A 23,022-nucleotide genomic window follows, 5' to 3' on the forward strand; every position below is an offset into this window, starting at 1 on the left:
AAATAGCTTTTCGGCAGTACTGTCCTTTCATCGGCATCCATTCAGCTTGTTATTTCACTTATCTAAAAGAGTGTCAAAAGGAGGAGGGAGAAAAATTGTTCTCCTTGGCCTCTGAGGATAGGACAAGAAACAATGGGCTTAAATTGCTGCAAGAGATGTTTTGGTTGGCTATTAGGAAAAACTTCCTAAATGTCAGAGTGGTTAAACACTGGCATGAGTTGCCTAGGGTGGTTGTGGAACCTCCATCATTGCAATATTTAAGAGTGGGTTTAATAAACATATATCAGAAATGATCTAGAGATGGTGCCAGGTCCTGCCATGAGGGCAGGGGACTGGACTCAATGACCTCTTAAGGTCCCTTCCAGTTCCAGTATTCTATGATTTGTGGTAGGTGAATAGAAAAATAACTGGATTTAAAAATTATAATTGAGATTTTTGAGCTAACATCATCTAGGATATTGACATTTCGTATCATCATCATCAATAACCATGGGCTCAGCGCCTGTTGGTCTGATGCCTCTCTCACTATTTCCTTCCATCTTTCCCTATCTAGTGCAGAGTGGCTTAGTTTCTGTAGACTAGCTCCACACCAATCTACCACAGCATCTACCCATTCTCTGTGGAGTCTGCCTCTCCTATTCGAACCATCCATTATGCCGAATACCAGGGTCTTAATTTTTTTGTTTGTCATTCATTCTGCAAATATGTCCAAATAGTTGTAACTTCCGTTTTATAACCTTCTGCAGCAGGTTCTCTTTTGGCTGTATCTGCCTATATAATTCCTCATTGGTGATCTTCTGCATCCATCCTATTCTCAGAATCTTTCTATAACAACTCCTTTTGAACGCCAATATTCTTCTTTTCGAATCTTTCGTTATCACCCATGTCGCACGTCCGTACAACATGCTGCTGAATACACACAGTTTTCAAGATGCCCAGCTTCGTTCTTAAGCCAATTGCTTTGCTTTTCCAGATCTCATCCATTGCCTTCAAACTCGCTCTTGCTTTCTCTATTCTAGTCCCTATTTCCTTCTTACAGTCTAGACCATACGTTATGTTGCTCCCCAGATATGTGAACTTCTCTACATTTTCTAGTTCAATACCATCCACACTGATCTTCCTTCCTATTTCCTTATGGAAACAAGTAATCCTGATTTTAGAATGCTAGCATTATGACAGTCTCACAATGATCCCAAAATACTGAGCTTTGTGACCTATAGTTTTACTGCTGTATGTTTACTATGTGGAATTATCAAAATGGGAGAGATGCTAATTAGAGCATAATGTCAAATTACATAAATTGATGAGAGGATCTCAGAGTAATTGGGGTAATTATGGAACATACCACTAGGGAGTGTCTGGTGGTTGTATATGTTATGTGTTGTTTAAAATAAATTGTGTGTTTTAAAAAGTAAAATACATTCTGTTTTAACTGACACAACAGCTATTCTGGAGTGGCGGTGTGTAACTCACAGACCTTTAACCTATTTTATCCAGCTTCTCATGGGAAACATTGCTAAATGGTTTCCAGACCTGAGCTGTGCTCATCTGTCTACTTTTTGAAAAGGTTGAAATAGCACCATACTGTGTACCACTAACTATTGTGAGAGCTCAGTTTACAGAGACAAAACTAGTGGATTTTTCCCAAAGAAATATTTAGATCACTGTGTTGCTTTTTAAAAAGAAATATGTCAGTACATTGAACAACTCGCGTTAACCAAGCAGATACAGGGAACAGTAAGTCTGAATTTCAGTTTTTGGGGACTCTGATCTCTACTTTTTTGGTGCTTTGTTTGTTTAACATGCCTATTAAAGTGGAAGAAGTGAAATAAGGGTTTGAGTGCTTTATTAAAATGAGTCAGTCCTTTGTCACAATCAGTCGCTGTAGTCCTCAGAATTTTTCTTTCACAAGGCTAAAGGAACACTCATTGGACTAAAGGTCTTAAATGACGAACAACATTCCTCATCGTCTTCCCATCTCTTCAGAACTTGTAATCAAAAATCTATAATCTTTTTATAATGCATATTGACCCTAGAGACAAGAAAGTTAAATTTTGACTCGCAGGTGTGCTATCTCAGGATTTTAAGAGAGAAGCCAGTTTACCTAAAAGTTATATTCTTTCGATTTGAAGATTCCTTCTCAAAATGAAAATTTAAACTGGGATTGTGGGTCTGTTACATCTCTCCTTAACATATTAGGCACAACCACTGACAATCAAGAGATGTGCTTTGCTGTTCTTTTTCAATCTTGCAGCCCCTCTCAGTGAGAGACTGTTTTAGTGACAAAGGAGACTGACATTTTTCATTATTGAGCACAGCTTCTGCTTGTGCTCCAGACAGACTGCTAACTCATTCACGGTGTATCCATTTTGATATCATTTTTGTGCTCTAATTATTTACGGTTGTCCAAGTGAATAAAGGGAAAATTAGCTCTGGATTGCTATGGATGAGTAAGGGCCAGGAGCAGTTTGCTCAAGAGGAGTGTAACACTTTAAAATTCTGTAACATGTTGATCCGTGTGCTGTATTGTAACCTTGCATCCACTGAAGTGTTGTGATCATTCTGAGTTGCAAGGAAGCATGTTTAAGTCTATATAAACAGTGAAAAATGGGGCCTCACTAATTTATGTGAAAGTTATTTTATTTTCAAAGAACAGAGAACAAGGGCCGGTGGCAACAGCTGTTCTGGCAGTGTTGTAACTAGTAAATCACAGACCAGGTTTGCCATTAAAAGCCCTGGTGGGGTACAGGATTTTATTTGGGTTAAATGACTAAGTAGAGACTAAGCAGACAGTAGCTATAGTGTTGTAACATTTTCTTTTTGGGGAATAAACAATTTAAAGCGTGTTTTTTTAAATAGTTTAATATCTAATGCAGTGAACTGTCCAGATCTTGATGTAGTTCAAATGTGCTAAGTTATGTCTGAGTCTAGCAAACTAAAGTAACTAATTTGTTTTAACTAGACTGGGTTTGAAGGCCAAGGAACAGATGTAATATACATTTGTATTACATACAAAGAAGCTAGGTTAAAAGAACGTTAAAGTTGCACAGTAAAGCACTCAGACATTGGAAAGGCTTAGAAGGAAGGTGATTTGTGCAGTCTTAAGTCAGCCAATTTGTGTATATGTGTATATGTTACCCTCTTTGTGATATCACACACTATTTTTTCAAGTGGCCCCCTGCCTCATTCTGTGCATGGAATGGAGGATGCTCACTTAATGAACAGCTGTCTGTCACTTGTTTCATCTTCATTATTCAATGTTTTCCCCTTCCCTTATTTACTTCATGCTGTTCAAACCCTGCTCTGAAGACAGGGTTATTAGATTCCTCATAGTTTCTGAGAGGTAGTTGTGGTAGTCTATAGCTTCATACACAAAAACAAAACAAACACCAAGCAGTCCTGTAGCACCTTAAATACTAACATTTTTATGTATTAGCTTTTGTGGGTAAGGTCACTTCATCAAATTCATCATATTTGAGGTTACTCATAGTTTTTTTTTCTCTGACACTTCAGTATCTGAGTACTTGACAAGAACTTGACTTGTTTTATTTTCACAAAACTTCTGTGAGGTGCAGGGTTATTATCCCCATTTTATGAGTGGAGAACTGAGAAATGAGAGAGAGAGATTATGAGGTCAAGAAGTGTCTACTAATTTTAGGTACCCAGTCTGAGATGCCTAAGACGTGATTCTTCAAAGTAGTAGTATTATATAGCACTGTATATAGTCAAAGCCCAGCTCCCGAGACTTGAATGCACAGCGCTTCTGCACTTTAGATGTCAGGAGCTCAAGTTAGGTACCCAGAAAATGGAGAACGCATAATTAATACCCATCTACGAAAAGTATGGTTGAAGTGAGGTACTTAACATCAAAAAGGAAGTCTGAGAGACAGATAGAATCCAGTGCTCCAAGGCACATTCAGCTGCCTAAACCAGAGATCTCCTATCTCTTCTTGCCTCACTCATCACACACCTTCTAGCTTCTGCAACAAACAGGACGTGGGTGCTACGCTAGAAGATTCCTTCACTACACAGGTGCAAGTGAGACCAAGAGCAGATCTAGCCCTATATAATGAATGAGGCAAGGGTCCTCGGGGGAGAAAATAGCGCATGATTCTGTGTATAATGCTGACGTACAAGGTGGATAAATTAAGGTTGGAAGTAATCTGACTTTTGAATGGATATCTTTGCAACCAAGTATTTGTTCAAACTATTTTTGTGCAGTTTCCATCTTTTTATTTGTATCTATATCTATATATATTTATAAAAAAGACAAAACCTGAAACAAACTCCATGTTGCATCATAGCCTGGTTCATCCAGTTAAAAGCTTTTAATTCACCTCTCAAACTCTGTCACTTGAGCATGGTAGCAGCAGTAAGTTGTCCTCCAGCTGAAGAGGGGGATGAGACATTTTGTTAGGGGGTTTCACAGTGGTTGCTGACAGCAGAGGAACAATGAGAGTTGGGAATCTTGGGTGCCATTCCAGGCTCTGGAGGGCATGTGCTCCAGTGAGCACCAACTCTTCTGCCTAGTTGCCTCCTAATGGTCTGTGTCCCTTGTTCCTTGTCCCTGTGTCATTCTCCTCATCTTTGCCATCCTTCTGGGGTGGTTGTAGGAGCAAGTGAGCAGGACCGCTGTGAACTGATGTGATGCTGGTGTGTCTTCTGTTTTTATTATATTTATTTTTTCATTTTGGCCAGCATTTTTGGCCTGCCTGTTTGGCTGGGGGTGCCAAAAACATTACTGCCCTGGCAAGCAAAGTAGCCTGGCCTGCTCCTGGTCCCAGTCTCCATGGTCTTCATCTCATTCTCCTTGCCTGAACAACCCCGAACCTGTGGTGCCCTCCCTCCCCCCAATTCCCAGTCGTCAGCACTAGGCTCCTCATGCAGTCTCTCCTGATTCTTGTCTTAGGGGATCCCTCCTCCCAAGTCCACAGTTCCTTCTCAGACACTTTGCCCTTGGCAGTACCAGTTCTCTCCCTGCACCTCTCACTCCTCATCAGATCTCTCTCCCTCCCTCTTCCCCACAACTCCTCAGCTCCCAGTCTCCTTGCCCAGCCAGTCTGTCTTCCTTCTCCCTTGCCAGAACTCGCAGTCCTATAGTTGCTTATGGCCTAGATCCTAGACACAGTTTAATTCTTTTGCCTTTCCTCTTCCTCCAAGCCATCGCTTTTCCTCTCTCTCTGCTGGAATCAGGCACCTGTCTTTTCACTGCCTGGGCATCAGCAGTTCGGAGCACTGAGCGCCCAGGCAAGACAGGCTCCCTACTCTCAGGGCTTATCTACACTGCTGCAGAAGATCATCTCCTTTGGAGATGATCTTCTGGGGGTTCGGTTTTGCTCCTCTAGTCTGGACACACAAAATCGAGCCCCCAGGGGTTACAGTCAACCTTCACCTGGAAATGCAGACAAGTTAACCGAGCGCAGATGTGTTGGCGTAGCTAAAATTGCATATCTGCAGTTGACTTCGATGTCTCATACAGACATAGTCTCAGTTTAGGTCCCTGGTTCTGATGTGGCCTACAGCAGCCCAGAGCTGCAACTGTGGGGAAAGACCTCAGAGACAGGCTGGGGCATGCTGCTCACTGAAGAGGGAATATTGGAGTCCGGCAAGTTTCCTCTGAGCATTTGCAAAGTGGCTGCTAGCCCTTTTTCCTTCCCTCTCCCCAACCCCCAGTCCCCACCCTCCAAAACTTTAACTTGTCCAAATTTGGGCAGGTTTTCACGGCAGTGGCCAAAGGTGCAGCCTCAGCATGCAGGCCAGTCACTGCCAAGTTTGAAATTTCTGCTCTGAAGCATGAGGCCAAGGGTGGCCAACCAGTTAGGGGCAAAGAACCACAGATAGAGAGAAGATTATAATACATGGCTCAGTGTTCTCCTCCCTGCTCCCCCAGAGCTAGGCATCACCAGTCCTCTGCTCTAACTCAATCCCTTCCCCACCAGAGCCAGGCACCCCCAGCCCCCTACTCTGACACAGTGCCCTCTCTCAGAGCCAGGCACCCACACACCTGCCCCCGCACTCTAACACGATGCCCTCCCCATCTCCTAGAGCCAGGCACCCCCAGCCCTGCTCCCCTACTCTAATTTAATGCTGGCGACTCACCAGAGCCACTGCTACTGCCGTCATGCACTTCTCCCACCGAGTGCTGGGATGTGTGCGCAGAGCGGCGGACAGCACTCCTGGCACGTGGCTCTGAGGAGGAGCTGCATTTAATGGCTCAAAGAGCCGCATGCAGCTTTGGGTTGGCCAGCCATGCGTTAGGGCACTAGAGCCTCTCAAAGAAAAGAGCTCCAGATGTTAACCTTGGCAAAACATGTTTTTTTCCCCTACTTTTTTGTTCTTGGAAACAGGTGAACTGTCTGCAGGGGGAAAAACAACAATGACCTGTCCCTCTTCTCTCCTCCCCATCCCAGTCTGAGCAGACAAAGCATTGTAAATTTCAAACAATTAAAATTTATCACACTTACCAGCAACTGAAAATGGGTATTTTATAATGGAAAGTGTCAGTCCATCTCAGCAGGCAGTACTACACCTCCTCTGCTCCCAGTCCCACTCTCTCCCTCTCATTGTAAAGGGACAGGCAGTTTTCTGCCCAACACTCAATTACGGTAATTGAAAGTTGGGGAGAAAGTGGAAATAATGTCGGTCTGCCACAGTTGTGATTTGTTTCTGGCATGTTTTTCCCTAGTAAAAATACTGTCTTTAGAATTATGACTGGCAGGTAACTAGAAGTACACATAATATAAAATCCTTAAAAAAAATCAGTGCCCTATCTTTGTACTCTACTTGTGTTTCAAAACTCTTGATTATTTATACCAAATGGCAGAGAAATAGGGGGTTTTTACACATTAGTAATTTGGAGGAACCAACTTTGGATTAAATGCCGTTGTTCACCTTTTTTTTAGGTACATACATTCTGACAACTGCTCTTCTGCCTTTGTTGGAAAAAGAAGATGATCCCAGAGTCGTGAGTTTATAATGCTGCTTTTTAAAGGGTTGTTTTCACTACACTCTTTTTGGGTTTTCTGGCATCTCTTTCCTCTGTGGCTGTGTATGTATTTGCAGCCTAAAACTAGTCACTCCTCTGTTATGTGGCTTGCATACTCAGACGCTAATACACAGAAGTCATCAATTTCAAAATTGGAGTATTATTCTGCGGTTTTGCAACATCTTTCTAAATGGCACATGAGCTGTGATGACTGTTGAAGTAGATAAAAAATATCTTATTCAAAGATTGCAATTCTCTCTGCATCATATTATCTCCTGCAGCACAGTGAAATGGTACCTGGGATATAAATTATATCGGAAAGACAGAACAGGTCATGCGGGTGGCGGAGTGGTACTATATGTGAAGGATAATTTAGAATCAAATGAAGCAAAAATCCTAAAGGAATCAAAATGTTCCATAGAATCATTATGGATAACAATTCATTCCTCTAATATGAATATGGCATTAGGAATATATTACCGACCACCTAACCAGGACAGTGATAGTGATGCTGAAATGTTAAGGGAGATTAGAGAGGCTATCAAAATAAAAAACACAGTAATAATAGGAGATTTCAGTTATCCCCATATTGATTGGGTACATGTCACCTCAGGACAGGATTCAGAGATTAAATTTCTTGATGCCTTAAATGACTGCTTCTTGGAGCAGCTAGTACAGGAACCCACAAGGGGAGAGTCAATTCTCGATCTAGTCCTGACTGGAACGCAGGATCTGGTCCAAGAGGTAACTGTTACTGGACCGCTTGGAAATAGTGACCACAATATAATAACTTTTAATATTGCTGTGTTGGGAAGAACACCGCAGCGGTCAAACACTCTGGCATTTAATTTCAAAAAGGGGAATTACACTAAAATGAGGAAGCTAGTTAAACAGAAACTAAAAGGTAGAGTAACTAAACTAAAATCCCTGGAAGCTGCATGGAAACTGTTTAAAGACACCATACTAGAGGCCCAACTTAAATGTATACCCCAAATGAAAAAACACAGTAAGAGACCTAACAAAGAACCACCATGGCTTAACAGCCATGTTAAAAAGGCAGTGAGAGAGAAAAGGGCAGCTTTTAAAAAGTGGAAGTCAAATCCTAGTGAGGAAAATGGAAAGGAACACAAACACTCCCAAATTAAGTGTCATAAAGTAGTAAGAAAAGCCAAAAAAGATTTTGAGGAACAGCTAGCCAAAAATTAAAAAAATGATAGTAAAATGTTTTTTAAATACATTAGAAGCAGGAAGCCCGCTAAAAAAGCAGTGGGGCCCTTGGACGATAAAAGATATAAAAGGAGCGATCAAGGAAGACAGTGCCATTGCGGAGCGATTAAATGATTTCTTTGCTTCAGTCTTCACGGCTCAGGATGTTACAGAGGTTCCTAAATCTGAGCCAGCCTTTTTAGGTGACAAATCTGAGGAACTCTCCCAGATTGAAGTGACATTAGAGGAGGTTTTGGAGTTAATTGATAAGCTGAATAGTAACAAGTCTCCAGGACCAGACGGTATTCACCCAAGGGTTCTGAAAGAACTCAAATGTGAAATTGCGGAGTTAACAACAGTGGTTTGTAACCTATCCTTTAAATCCGCTTCGGTACCCAATGACTGGAAGACGGCCAATATAACGCCAATATTTAAAAAAGGCTCTAGAGGAGACACTGGCAATTATAGACCGATAAGTCTAACATCAGTACCAGGTAAATTAGTAGAAACAAAAGTAAAGAATAAAATTGCAAGGCATGTAGAAGAGCACGAATTGTTGGGCAAAAGTCAGCATGGTTTCTGCAGAGGGAAGTCGTGTCTAACTAATCTATTAGAATTCTTTGACGGGGTTAATAAACATGTGGACAAGGGGCACCCAGTGGACATAATATACCTAGATTTCCAGAAAGCCTTTGACACGGACCCACACCAAAGGCTTTTATGTAAATTAGGCGGTCATGGGATAGGAGGAAAGATCCTTTCATGGATTGGGAATTGGTTAAAAGACAGAAAACAAAGGGTTGGAACAAATGGTAAATTTTCACAATGGAGGGGGGTAACTAGTGGTTTTCCCCAGGGGTCAGTCCTGGGACCGATCCTGTTCAACTTGTTTATCAGTGATCTAGAAAATGAGGTAAGCAGTGAGGTGGCAAAGTTTGCAGATGACACCAAGTTGTTCAGGACAGTCAAAACCAAAAGGGATTGTGAAGAACTACAAAAAGATCTCAGCAAACTGAGCGATTGGGCAGCAAAATGGCAAATGAAATTTAATGTGGGTAAGTGTAAGGTAATGCACATTGGAAAAAATAACCCAAATTACACGTACAACATAATGGGGTCAAAGTTAGCTACGACAGATCAGGAAAGGGATCTTGGAGTTATAGTGGATAGTTCTCTGAAGACATCCACGCAGTGTGCAGCGGCAGTTAGTAAAGCAAATAGGATGTTAGGAGTTATTAAAAAAGGGATAGATAATAAGACAAAAGATATCATACTTCGCCTATATAAAACTATGGTACGCCCACATCTTGAGTACTGTGTGCAGATGTGGTCTCCTCACCTCAAAAAAGATACATTGGCATTAGAAAAGGTTCAGAAAAGGGCAACTAAGACGATTAGGGGTTTGGAATGGGTCCCATATGGGGAGAGGCTAGAGAGACTGGGACTTTTCAGTCTGGAAAAGAGGCGATTGAGGGGCGATATGATAGAAGTATATAAAATCATGAATGGTGTGGAGAAAGTGAATATAGAAAAATTATTTACCTTTTCCCATAATACAAGAACTAGGGGACACCAAATGAAATTGATGGGTAGTAGGTTCAAAACTAATAAAAGGAAATTTTTCTTCACACAGCGCACAGTCAACCTGTGGAACTCCTTGCCCGAGGAGGCTGTGAAGGCCAGGACTCTATTAGGGTTTAAAAAAGAGCTCGATAAATTTTTGCAGGTTAGGTCCATAAATGGCTATTAGCCAGGGGTAAAGTATGGTGCCCTAGCCTTCAGTACAAGGGCAGGAGATGGATGGCAGGAGATAAATCACTTGATAATTGTCTTCTGTTCTCCTTCTCTGGGGCACCTGGCATTGGCCACTGTCGGCAGAGGGGATACTGGGCTGGATGGACCTTTGGTCTGACCCAGTATGGCCATTCTTATGTTCTTATGAGTGTAGGGTTAAAAGAGTTTTCTAGACTTGGTGCAGAAGAGGCCATTGTGAAGCATTCAGTGCTTACACAAAACCACTGAAAAATGCTCTAATAACTGAGCTGCCACTATAGTTTAAGGTTTCCTGTCTTGTAACCTACCAGGATTAGAAATTCACATCAGGCCTTTTTAACATGCCGATGTCTAAATAAGAACAAAGTGTTGGCTTTTCTGAGTGCTGGTCCTTGATCTATGAATTTAAAAGTCCATCACTGTTCTGTCCCTTGACTAGCAGTGGTTGTGATAGACAAAAAACATGAGCAGGTTCCTAGTGGGGCCAGGAGCATTTTGAATGAGAATTTGCTCAATTTTTGACCTTTCCTTTGCTAGTGCTCTCTGTATTCTTTGTGGTACAGCTGTGTTGGGCCTCTTCAGCAAGTAGGGTGTAAAGAGAATAAAAAACAAAAATATTCCATGCAATGTAACCCAGGCAGTCTTAATGAACATGGGGGATGAGTTTTTTACATTCACTTAATTTATTACAGATAATTGTCTCTTCAGGAGGGATGTTGGTTCAGAAATTAGATGTATCTGATTTGCAGTCCACAAATGTTACATTCGATGGCACTATGGTCTACGCCCAAAACAAGGTATGGTATGAGGATTTGACAGTAAACCCTATAACCTAGATCAGATTAAGCGTATCTCATAGTCTCCCTTAATAAAGGCTGCAAATAGGAGGGCTGTTGACATGGAATTGTCCTTTTCACTGCATCTAAACTACATATAACAACAATTCTTATAAATACAGTTCATTTCCTGCTGAAATAGAAATTAATGTTGTGTATTACAGTACAGATTACAGAGAAGCTCAAGGAATGGGTAAATCTTGCACTGTGTGAGAGCAACAGCAGTATTTGATTTGACCTAACCCCAATAATTAGGAGTGGAGCAGAAAATTAGCTTGTATTAGTGCCTTTTTCTCTTTTCATATTGTACCTCTACATTTTGCCTGTGGTACATGGAGTTGATGATAAGTGAAAGGTCCCTCTTGCTTTTGCAGCATATGTGGTTGTCTTTACCTCTCTAGTCTGATCTCTGACTACATATCTCATAGAAAAAAAATGGAGATATTCATATCTCATAGAAATGGAAGGGACCTTCAGAGGTCATTGAATCTAGTTTCCTACCCTCCCGGCAGGGCATCATCCCTGACAGATTTATTTTCTGTTTGCCCCAGACTCCTAAATGGCTGCCTTAAGGATTGAACTTTGGGTTTACAAGGCCAACGTTCAAAGCACTGAACTATCCCTCCTCACCCCATCCTTAAGAAAAGCTGTACATAGCTTGAAAGAGACAACCTTTCACCAACAAAACTTGGTTTGATAAAATATCTCACTCACCTCATCTCTGTAACATTATCTAATGCATAGCTACTTTACCCAAAATATGAATGGTATATATTCTCTATTGCCTGCCACCTGGTGATCACTGTGATTGAAAATATTAGCTTGATCTGATCTCTTCTTGCCTCAAGTTTTACTTTACACTTCAGCAGTTTAAATGCTGTGTGTAGCTTAGGGAATACTGTTTACCGTGTTTTGTTTTGTTTTGTTTGTTTTTTTGCCATGTGCTTTTAACATAACTCAAAAGACAATGCTGTATAAAGTTGATCTCATTATTCCTAATTATTGTGTTATTTTTAAGTATTTGGTCCTGGCTGTTGTGAGACGGTCTAACAGACTAAATGGATTGTTGCTCTTTTCAGTGTGGCATTCTTTTGTTGTATCCTAGAGACAGCAAGTGGTCTTGACAGAACAATGGGCTAAGGTGCACAAAAACATCCATTTCTCCGTCATGCACCCTGGCTGGGCCGATACACCAGGTACAGTCTGCTAAAGGCTCTTAACCGCTTCCCCTTCCAGTCTTGATCTAATATTGAATTGCAATGTGATATTTTGAGTTTGTCTAACAGGCGTGCCGATACATTGAGTTCCATTTCAATTGCTGGAAGGCAGCCGTTTTAGAGTCCTCTGCTGTCCTGTTTTATAGGGAGTCTGCGTTCAGGTGGAGCTGAGGATGGAGATCTGCACTGTAGTCTGATCTTATCTCCTGACCCCCACCCACTTGCCTGCACCCTTGTGTCAATCTGGGCCCCTGGTGTTGTCACTCCCTTTCTGCTTTGAGTTTTCTGCTTTCTGCCTTTGAGTATCTTCTGTTCCTCACCCAATAGTTCAGCCCCCCTGTGTGTTTCAGCCTATGTTGCCTTGAAAAGGAGATGGATACAAGGTGAAGGATTTCCACCTTACATGCCAGGACACTGTCTAGTCATCTTTCTTTACTTTTACACTCTGTAGAATGTAATATCTTAATAGGTTTCAAAGTATCCCTTTATAAATCTAGGGGCTGGTCCTGCTATATAGGGGCCAACACCCATGGGCCTTGCATGACTCTACATATCTCCTTGAAGTTTTCTACTGATTGAAAATACAGCCTTCATTTTTCCTTGCCCAAAGTTGTACTTCACACTTCAGCAGTTTAAATGCATTGTGTGTAGCTTAGTGAATACTGTTTACCGAAGGGGGAGGGAGGGGAGAGGGGCAATCAGCCAAGGTGCTTGTAAAATAACTCAAAAAACTACACTGTTTAAAGTCAATCTCATTATTCCTAGCACTTAGGGTCATACAATCAATGAAAAAAGCTAAATCCCCAGATAATTCCACCATTTGTTTTCTCATGTTTCTGCATCCAGTCTGCTTCAAACAGGATCAAATAAAAATAAGAGAACTGGGGAACATCTCATGCGTGCACTCATACCCTCTGACTCTCTCAGCCGTGTGACTGTCTCTGCACACTTTAGTCCAAACAATGAGAAATGGGTGGTTCATCTTTTAGCACTCTAACATTGCGCCATGATATTTGCCATCCCTGGGATAACAGCATCTCCTTGGCCTGATTTTAAGAAAGGCACAGCTTTTCACACTAATAAAGAATTATTCCCATTTTAAACTTGAACAAAACTCTTCAGCGAAATGCCTTGATTGCCACACCTCCTTTACATTGTTCTTCCCTGCAGCTGTGAGATCAGCGATGCCAGAATTCTACGAAAGGATGAAGAACAAACTGCGCACGGAGGCTCAGGGAGCTGATACAGTCGTGTGGCTGGCAATCTCATCTGCAGCAACTAAGCAAACAAGCGGCCTGTTCTTCCAAGGTAAGGAGGCGGTTTTGTACGTGAAACATTAGGGAAGATTGCTATTGTTGCACTGATTGTACAAGCAACGAAGGGTCCTGTGGCACCTTATAGACTAACAGAAAAGTTTTGAGCATGAGCTTTCGTGAGCACAGATTCACTTCATCAGATGCTGGTCTTGGAAATCTGCAGGGCCAGGTATAAATAAGACAGAGCAAGGGTGGGGATAACAAGGTTAGCTCAGTCACCAAGGGTGAGGCTTACTACCAGCAGTTGATGTGGAGGTGTGAACACCAAGGGAGGGGAAGCTGCTTCTGTATTTAGCCAGCCATTCGCAGTCTTTGTTTAAGCCTGAGCTGAGGGCGTCGAATTTGCAGATGAATTGTAGCTCAGAAATTTCTCTTTGGAGTCTGGTCCTGAAATTTCTTTGCTGTAGGATAGCTACTTTTAAGTCTGCTACTGTGTGGCCTGGGAGATTGAAGTGCTCTCCTACGGGTTTTTGTATATTGCCATTTCTGATATCTGATTTTTGTGTGTTTATTCTTTTACGTAGAGACTGTCTCCAGACTCCAAAGAGAAATTTCTGAGCTACAATTCATCTGCAAATTCGATGCCCTCAGCTCAGGCTTAAACAAAGACTGCGAATGGCTGGCTAAATACAGAAGCAGCTTCCCCTCCCTTGGTATTCACACCTCCAGATCAACTGCTGGTAGTAAGCCTCACCCTTGCTGACTGAGCTAACCTTGTTATCCCCACCCTTGCTCTGTCTTATTTATACCTGGCCCTGCAGATTTCCAAGACCAGCATCTGATGAAGTGAGTCTGTGCTCACGAAAGCTCATGCTCAAAACTTTTCTGTTAGTCTATAAGGTGCCACAGGACCCTTCGTTGCTGTTGCAGATCCAGACTAACACGGCTACCCCTCCGATACTTGATTGTACAAGTATCAACTTTGCCAAGGGAAAAGTGCCTGACATTGTTTATAGTGTGACTCTAAAGGCCAAGCGCAGCGTTGCACAATTAAGGGAACTGTTCAAACTGACGCTATATTTCTGGCTTTGCCCTTTTGACCTGCTGGCATTGATTAGATAAAACATTTGGATTTACGAGGGCTCTGCACATGACTGGCCAGAGACATGGCAAAGCAAAGCAAGCCTGCAGCAATGTCAGACGGCCTGCTGCCTTCTGTCCAGAGTACGAAAGAGTTGCATACATTTGGAGGGCACTTGGCTCCCATTTCTCCTGTTCACATTAGCAGCGCCCAGGTCAAAGTGCACACATTCTTTCTGACGCTGCACAGTGAGGACTTGGGAGTCAGGTTTGTTTGTTCATGTGAAAAATGCAGCCCTACCGAGAGGAGAGCGCGGTACGGCTGGGTTGGTGATCACTTTCCCTGTAAGCTGAGCACTTGGGTGCCCCCCGCCCCCAGGAGAGAGTCAGGTTCCCCCCAGCTGATTAGCACAGTGACCAGGACCACCCACAGCTGGCAGCCTGGGTTTCTATTGGTGGTGCACATAATAAAATACATTCTGCCCATGGATAGAAAATATTAGAGGGAATGCTGTGGTGATGGGCAGGGGTTAATGTGGAGGGGGGAATGGGAAAGAGCATTAAACATTCTCATTTTGCCAGTCACACAGTGTGTGCTCCAGTAGGAGCAGCTTTGTGATGCCTCTGCCCTAACGACAGTGCAGATCTACCAGGCGGGAGAGAGAGCAGAGTCAGGGCTCCTTTTCATGAAAAGCTCCCTCCTGCCTTCCTGAGTGTGACAAAGGCCTGCTTTCTGGATGCTCTGTCTGGGGCAGCTGGGAGGTTTGGACCCTTTCTGTGCACAATTAACTGACCCCCCCCACCCCCCCCTTAGTCAGCCTTGTAATTAAAAAGTTTGTGAGATTTAGATCATCCTTCACACCCGCCCAGTACACTACAGGCTTAAATCAGCTGCCCATAAACCTTCCTGGAATGTAGTTTCAGAGGGACACCTTTGTCTGTGGTGCAGGCACGAAGTGTAACAAACTGCTATGCCTTCTGGTAAAGCAGGGGTTTTGCCTTTTCTTCATCCTTAACATACATTTTTCATTTGCATTTTCAATCTCCCTCATTTGCATTCCTGCTCTGGAAGGGGAATGCAAAGTAGACATAGCCCCCATTTCTCTTTCACCTTTCTTATTCTGTTCAGTTTTGATACTGCGAGTCCCACTCAGAGCTTTTTTGCTGAGGAAAGGAAGGGGCTGGCAGCAGGCTGACAAGGCCTTGGCTCTGCTATCACGGGCTGTCACTCTAAGCTATGCAACTACAGCTACAAGAAGAATGTAGCTGAAACTGATGACTTAGGTTTGCTTATCTCGGCATCTTCACCATGGTAAGCTGATGGTCTCCCATTGACTCCGCCTACTCTTCTTTTTTTGGTGGAGCCCTGGAGTTGACAATGGAGTGGTTGGTGGCTGATAATTTGACCCCCACAGGATGGATGGTTGTCTGTCAATCTAGTGGGTAGTGAAGATATGCCCCTAAGCTCAATAATTCCTCCCCCTCTGTTTATGAGATTTCACCCAACAGTCCACAGGCAGGCAGGAAGCTCTTTCTTCCCTAGCTTTAGCCTGATAGCGTACTGTAGTTCCAAGGTATCAGTGCAAGCTAATTCTCCCCAATGCTTTTTCATAGCATTAAATGCTGCCCCATAAGGAAGAGTGAGCATTTGTCTTATTGCACAGCCTAGTGGGAACAGATGTAAGGCTGCACGTACAATGAGTTATCCTAAGGTCACAAGAAACTGACAGTTTTCACCTTTCTGGAAATTCTGTTGTGAAGATCTGAGTAGGCTCTTGTGCTTTCACTGAAGTCTTCCCATAACACCCAAAAGAGTATGAAAATGAACTCTTGTGCAAGGCTGGATGACAGACCAGAATATGCACAAACCTGCAGCTCTCCATAACCTGTTTACAGCATGGCTTCTATAACTGTCGTGAAGAGAAACCAGCTTTCTGGTCTCAGCTGGTCACTTCAGCCTTCACTTCACATATGGTGAAAACACTGCTGAAGGAGCAGTGTTCCTCCAGTGCATGGTAGTGACCTGAAGTTGCTTTTTAGTAAGATAATTCAGTAGTAACTTCTGTGACCACTGTTATTGTGTTAAAGCAAAGACCTAGAGCTTCACTGTGGGTGGTGTGTAATTAGTACTCTCTCTTACCCTGTTTTTATGGTGCTTTCCTGGTGTAGCTGTGGGGTGGGCTGAACCAGGAGGAAGCTGAGGTTCCCACCCCCAGGCAAGGAATCTCTTCTTCTTCTTCGAGTGTCCCCGTGGGTGCTCCACATTAGGTGTCGGGCTCGCCCGGCGCCGCAGATCGGATCTTCCAAGCAGTTTCTGCCGGACCGCGCATGCGCCGGTGCGCGCCGCTCCCCCGCGCGCTCCCGGCCATGTGCGCGATCCGGTCCCCGCCAGTTCCTCTTAACCGCCGTCGGCTGCAGACGGAATCCAACTAGGCTAAGGCCAAGTAGTGTATTCAATGGCTTTATCTGTTTTTTCTTAAAGTTTTTTCAGGCACTTAGGCTACTATAAGCTAGCCGTTTGTTATTTTGTAAAAAAAAAAAAAAAAAAACAACAACGAACAAGCTAGGAGAGGGACAGCTCAGCCAGTCCCAGTAACAAGCGCCGGAGGCCAGGAGCTAGGGCTATCAGCCCTCCGGCTAAGGCAGACCATCGGACGGGGAAAACGGCACAAAGAAGGTGCTAAGTACCCACTTAAAAACACAAAGACTCACCAACAATGTCCTCTTCAGGCTTTAAAAAAAAAAAAAAAAAATGCTGCTTCTTGACAAGGCCCTCCAGCCAGAAGTGCCGGAGCGGCCGCAGCAGGAGGGACCCTCCGGGGCCCTTAAAAGGAAAGCTGCCTCCCTCATCCCATCAGCGCAGAAACGGAGGAAAGTATCTCCAGCCCGATCCCTGCCGGCAGCAACAGCGAGCGGGACGGGAGGAGCAAGCAGCCCCCAGCCGCAGCAACAGCTGATCGGCGGCGGCACGGAGAGCCACGTGGAAGCGGCTCAGCCTCCAATACTCAGCCAGCCGCCCCGCACCGCAGGCAGGGCGGCGGCTAAGCAAACGCCGGTACTGGCGGCACCGCAGGCAGCGGCACCGACCCCCGGGGAACCGGCGGTGCAGAGCGCGCCTGCCGGCACCGGAGGACACCGCACATGCGGCATCGCCCTCGAGCGTGCCGAGCTCGGTGCAGACGGGGCCGGAATCCCCTGTATGCTCCCCAGCCCGATCCCTGCCGGCAGCAACAGCGAGCGGGACGGGAGGAGCGAGCAGCCCCCAGCCGCAGCAACAGCTGATCGGCGGCGGCACGGAGAGCCACGTGGAAGCAGCTCAGCCTCCGATAATCAGCCAGCCGCCCCGCACCGCAGGCAGGGCGGCGGCTAAACAAGCGCTGGTACCAGCGGCACCGCAGGCAGCGGCACCGACCCCTGGGGAACCGGCGGTGCAGAGCGCGCAGGCACGTAGCCTGCCGGCACTGGAGGACACCGCACGTGCGGCACCGCCCTTGAGCGTGCCGAGCTCGGTGCGGACGCCGGAATGCCCTGTATGCCCCCCAGCCCGATCCCTGCCGGCAGCAACAACGAGCGGGACGGGAGGAGCGAGCAGCCCCCAGCCGCAGCAACAGCTGATCGGCGGCGGCACGGAGAGCCACGTGCAAGCGGCTCACCCTTCGATAATCAGCCAGCCGCCCCGCACCGCAGGCAGGGCGGCGGCTAAACAAGCGCCAGTACCACCTACCCCCGGAAAACCGGCGGTGCAGAGCGCGCAGGCACGCAGCCTGCCGGCACCGAAGGACACCGCACATGCGGCACCGACTTCGAGTGTGCCGAGCTCGGTGCGGACGTGGCCGGGATCCCCTGTATGTCAGGGGCGGAGTTACCTCCTCAAGGGAGGGGGAAGACTGCACACAAGAGGAGGCATTGCAGCCCCTCTCCGCACAGGGCTGTGTAGTTGCTTTCTCACAGCCCTCCGCTATGTTGCAGACTCCAACTAGAAGGCAGGGGTCCCCCCCCTCCTTGGCCTACCCAGAGCCCCCTTCTCCATTTCTGCAACCAGCCTCACCCTGGCTGGGACCACCTCCACCCTTCCTGGGATTTGAACCGCTGGACTATTAGGCAAAGTCGCTCTCTCCAGGGTCTCGACGGTCTCCCTCCCCCAGACGCAAAGGGTATGCACCAAGGGAGTGGTCTAGGTCACCTTCCCAAGACCAGTGCTTATACTGCCGTGGTCGCCCCTACCACGCAGGGCATAGACACCATCGGCAATCTACTAGGGAAAGATCCCTACGAACGATCTCGTACCCCCAAGGGCAATTGTGACCGGGGACAGAGACTTAAGCATCTCAGGGGGGACTGGTTATGGAACCCCGAGATTTTTCCTCGCACACCTCTAGTGAGAGGGTGTACCATCATCAGCAGGAACCGGAAGGGTCCAGAAAGACGTACCCCAGCGGTTCCTCGCTTTCCTCCCCGGATGAGGCTACGGCCCCGGGGGGCGTCCATCCTCCGGACGATCTCAAACAGTTCCAAGAGCTGTTTTACGAGGGTGGCCTTCACGCAAGGCTTCCAGACAGCAAAGGTGCAAGAGCAACACCATAAGCTCCTCAAAAATCTGAGACCTCCGGCCTCCTCCAAAATAGCAATACCGCTGATGACGCAATCTTGGAGCCTGCCACTATGATATGGCAGACTCCTGCGACTATTCCGCCTGTCCACAAAAGAGCGAAAAAAAAAAAAAAAAAAAAAAATACTTCGTGCCCACGAAGGGCATGGAGTTCCTGTTCAGCCACCCACAACCAAATTCTTTGGTGGCGGAGTCGTCGCAACGTGGGGGAATAAACAAACATGCCAAAAAGCTAGAGCTGTTGGGCAGAAAGGTCTACTCCTCCTCCACGCTACTGTTGCCAATGGCAAATTACGCAGCGCATCTAGCGAACCATAATTTCAACAACCACATTAGGTTGACCTCCCTCATGGACTCGCTTCCAGAGGGCACGAAACCAGTGCTCAAGGCCATCATCCGACCATTTTATAACCAGTGGCAAAGGATCACCACAGACACATGGGTGCTGGAGATCATAGCCACGGGGTACGCCATCCCCTCCCAGTTGCTCCCACCGCCATGACCTCCACCCGGGGCCCCACCTCCAGGAGACCTCCCATGTAGCGAGGCTCAAGCAGGAGGTAGACCATCTCATGCTCGTAGGGGCAGTGGAAAGAGTGCCGGAGCAACTGCAAGGGAGAGGGTTCTACTCGAGGTACTTCCTCACGGGGAGGTCCATCTTAGATTTTCGAGGCCTCACCGGTACCTGCGCAAGCAACGTTTTCGGATGATCACAAACGCCTCCATCCTTACGGCACTAGACGATGGAGATTGGTTCGCAGCCCTCGACTTACAAGGTCCTACCGTTTGGGCTCTCCTCAGCCCCCAGAGTCTTCACCAAGACCTTGGCAGTGGTGTCAGCCTACCTGCACAGACAGGGGGTATTTATATTCCAGTATCTGAATGACTGCCTACTCAAAGGGGCCTCAAAGGAGGAGGTACTACGCATAATATGTGTCACAGCAGGCACGTTCTCTTCGCTCGGCCTGCTTATCAATCTGACAAAATCAAAGACAGACCCCACACAGGACATAGAGTTCGTAGGGGCACGCACAAATTCTATTACAGCGAGGGCGTATCTACCAGAGACTCGCTTTCGGGCCATCGGCTCCCTCGCGCAAGGCTTCACCTTCAGCCCTATGGTGCCGGTTCTGACGTGCTTACAGCCGCTGGGCCACATGGCAGCAGCAACGTTTCGTACAACAGAACGCCAGGTTACACATGCGCAGCATGCAGCATTGGCTGGCGAGCGTATACAAACCGGCAGCACACACTGTTCACAGGATGGCGTCGCCCACAACGGAGGTGCGCAAATCCCTGCAATGGTGGGTAAACCCAGAGAACCTGCTAACAAGGGTACCCTTCCACCAACCACACGTATTGGTTTTTCTTACTACAGATGCCCCCCTCATAGGGTGGGGAGCACACATGGGCGAAGAGGTGACGCAAGGGCTGTGGTCCTCTATGGAGCAGTCACTGCACACAAATATACTGGAGCTCAAAGCAGTGTTCAACGCCTGCAGACACTTTCGAGACCAACTGAAAGGCAAGGTAGTCGGGATCAGTACAGACGATACCTCCACCATGTTTTATATAAATCGGCAAGGAGGAGCTCGGTCCCGTGCCTTATGTGTAGAAGCAGTCCGGTTGTGGAACTGCTGCATCGCCAACAATGTAACCTTGAAAGCCTCGTACTTACCAGGCGCTCGCAATGTGAAGGCAGACCAGCTGAGCAGGCGTTTCGCACTCACGCACGAGTGGCAGATCCGTCCCGATCTGCTGCAACCGATTTTTCCACGCATGGGGTTTTTCCCCAGATAGACCCTGTTTGCTACTCAGCACAACAAGAAGTGCCCACAATTCTGCTCCAGGGCAGGACTGGGACGGGGGTCCCTGAGGGATGCCTTCGCGATCTCATGGAGGGGCCCCCTGCTTTACGCTTTCCCTCCCACAGTGCTCATCCACAAAGTGTTGCAAAAAGCCAGGAGGGAAGGAACCTGAATGATCCCGATAGTCCCAACGTGGGATCGACAGCAATGGTTCCCCCTATTCCTGCGCATGTCGGACCAGCCACTGAGGTCCCCTCCGGTGGCGCGGGATCTGCTCACGCAAGCCCAGGGGTCCATAGTGCATCCGCACCCCCAAAGCCTGCGACTACAAACGTGGTTAATCCATGGCTTAGCTCCCTAGAGAGCACATGTACGGAGGAAGTGCAGCAAGTCCTAGAAAGTAGCAGGAGGACTTCCACCAGGAAGACCTTCAAGCAGAAATGGACTCGCTTTACGGCATGGTGTTCTACCAAACAGCTAGCCCCCTTTCGGTGCCTATGGCTGTGATATTAGAGTATTTACTGGACCTCAAGAGAGGAGGACTCTCGCTATCCTCGTTTCAGGTCCACCTGGCCGCCATTTTGGTGTTCAGACACGAAGAGGAAGGGCACACGGTGTTCGCCCATCCCATGGTTACCAGGTTCTTCAAAGGGCTGGTAAGCCTATACCCCCCTCAGAAACCGCTTCCACCTCTGTGGAACTCGGACCTGGTGCTTAATGCGAAAAGGGGACCACCGTTTGAGCCTTTGGCCACGGTTTCCCTCCGCCTCCTTATGATGAAGACGACCTTTCTTCTCGCAATCACGTCAGCTCGCAGGGTGAGCGAGCTTGAGGCAGTTATGGCAACGCCGCCCTGCGCTGTTTTTCCAAGGAGGCGGTAACCATACGGCTGCATCCAGCCTTTGTTCCTAAAGTTTCTTTCTGAGTTTCATACTAACGAACCTATTGTTTACCCTTGTTTATCCAAAGCCTCATAACTCTAACAAAGAGGTGCGCCTACACCTCCTGGACGTGAGCAGGCGCTAGCTTTCTATATGGACAGGACCAAGTCCTTCCGGAGAGCGGATAGGCTCCTAGTCTCTATCGCTCCCAAATCAAAAGGAGAATGTCTCTCTTCGCAGAGAATCTCTAAGCACATCGTATCTTGCATAAAAATGTGCTACAAACTCAAAAAGACTCCTTTACTGGCCACGCCCAGGGCTCATTCCACTAGGGCGGTGGCAGCATCAACAGTCTTTTTTCAAGGGCGTTGCGCTAAAAGACATTTGCAGAGTGGCGACCTGGTCATCCTGTGACACCTTCGCCAAACATTACGCCCTTCACAGGGTATTCCAAGAGGATACCCGTCTCTTGGCAGCGGTCCTCTCGGGGACAAGCTGCACATAATCCGATTACCCACCTCCTATCTTGGGTTACTGCTGGGTAGTCACCTAATGTGGAGCACCCACGGGGACACTCGAAGAAGAAAGAAAGGTTACTCACCGTAGTAACGGTGGTTCTTCGAGATGTGTCCCCGTGGGTGCTCCACTACCCGCCCATCCTCCCCGCTCCGGATCTCTGTTTAGTGTTTTGCAGGAGCATCCGAGGCGGTTGGTCAAGGAACTGGCGGGGACCGGATCGCGCACATGGCCGGGAGCGCGCGGGGGAGCGGCGCGCACCGGCGCATGCGCGGTCCGGCAGAAACTGCTTGGAAGATCCGATCTGCGGCGCCGGGCGAGCCCGACACCTAATGTGGAGCACCCACGGGGACACATCTCGAAGAACCACCGTTACTACGGTGAGTAACCTTTCTTTGTGCAAGTTTGGCTAAGCATTTTAACTGAGAACCAGTTTATTGATAAAAGTCTGAGCATTTAGCAAGCTCATTCCCTAGTGCTACTGCTAAGCTGTGTCTTTTAAGGATAAAATTAACCCAGTTCCACCCAGTGGAATAGCTGTATCCATGCAAACACCATTCTGAAAACAAAGCCAGGTTGTTCTGCTGCTTGAAACTGGGCTGAACACCACTGCAAATCATTGCACGGGTACAGCTATGCTTATGACTAAAATCAGGGCAAATTCCCAGGTGGACAGGGGCTTTCTTTTTTTAATGCCTGGCTGCAGAGAGCAAGTCCACATCTTCCTATAGGTTGAACCTCTCTAATCTGGCACCTTTCAGACCTGACTGATACCGAATGAGAGTTTGCCGGATCACGGGAGGTCATATTGTTTAGCTGCATTAGCAACACTTCCACTGCTTACTGGGATCTTAG

General features: G+C 46.6%; 2 protein-coding genes across 5 annotated transcripts in view; one reads left to right on the top strand and one right to left on the bottom strand.

Moving 5' to 3' along the window:
• The window catches only part of DHRS12 (dehydrogenase/reductase 12), a 51,445-nt gene that overhangs the window by 23,808 nt on the left and 4,615 nt on the right, over positions 1–23,022 (top strand). For 2 of the 4 annotated variants that reach the window (XM_074987408.1, XM_074987417.1), the window contains exons 6-10: positions 6,903–6,964; positions 10,657–10,761; positions 11,906–11,996; positions 13,188–13,325; positions 13,858–14,016. In XM_074987408.1, the coding sequence (XP_074843509.1) occupies positions 6,903–6,964; positions 10,657–10,761; positions 11,906–11,996; positions 13,188–13,325; positions 13,858–14,016 (555 nt within the window). The remainder of the gene's footprint in view (positions 1–6,902; positions 6,965–10,656; positions 10,762–11,905; positions 11,997–13,187; positions 13,326–13,857; positions 14,017–23,022) is intronic. The other 2 variants (XM_074987426.1, XM_074987435.1) reach the window with 1 other exon arrangement.
• The window catches only part of WDFY2 (WD repeat and FYVE domain containing 2), a 149,778-nt gene that overhangs the window by 18,520 nt on the left and 108,236 nt on the right, over positions 1–23,022 (bottom strand). The gene's annotated exons all lie outside the window — the stretch shown is intronic.

Source organism: Carettochelys insculpta, chromosome 1, assembly GCF_033958435.1.
Source record: "Carettochelys insculpta isolate YL-2023 chromosome 1, ASM3395843v1, whole genome shotgun sequence".
Lineage (NCBI taxonomy): Eukaryota > Metazoa > Chordata > Testudines > Carettochelyidae > Carettochelys > Carettochelys insculpta.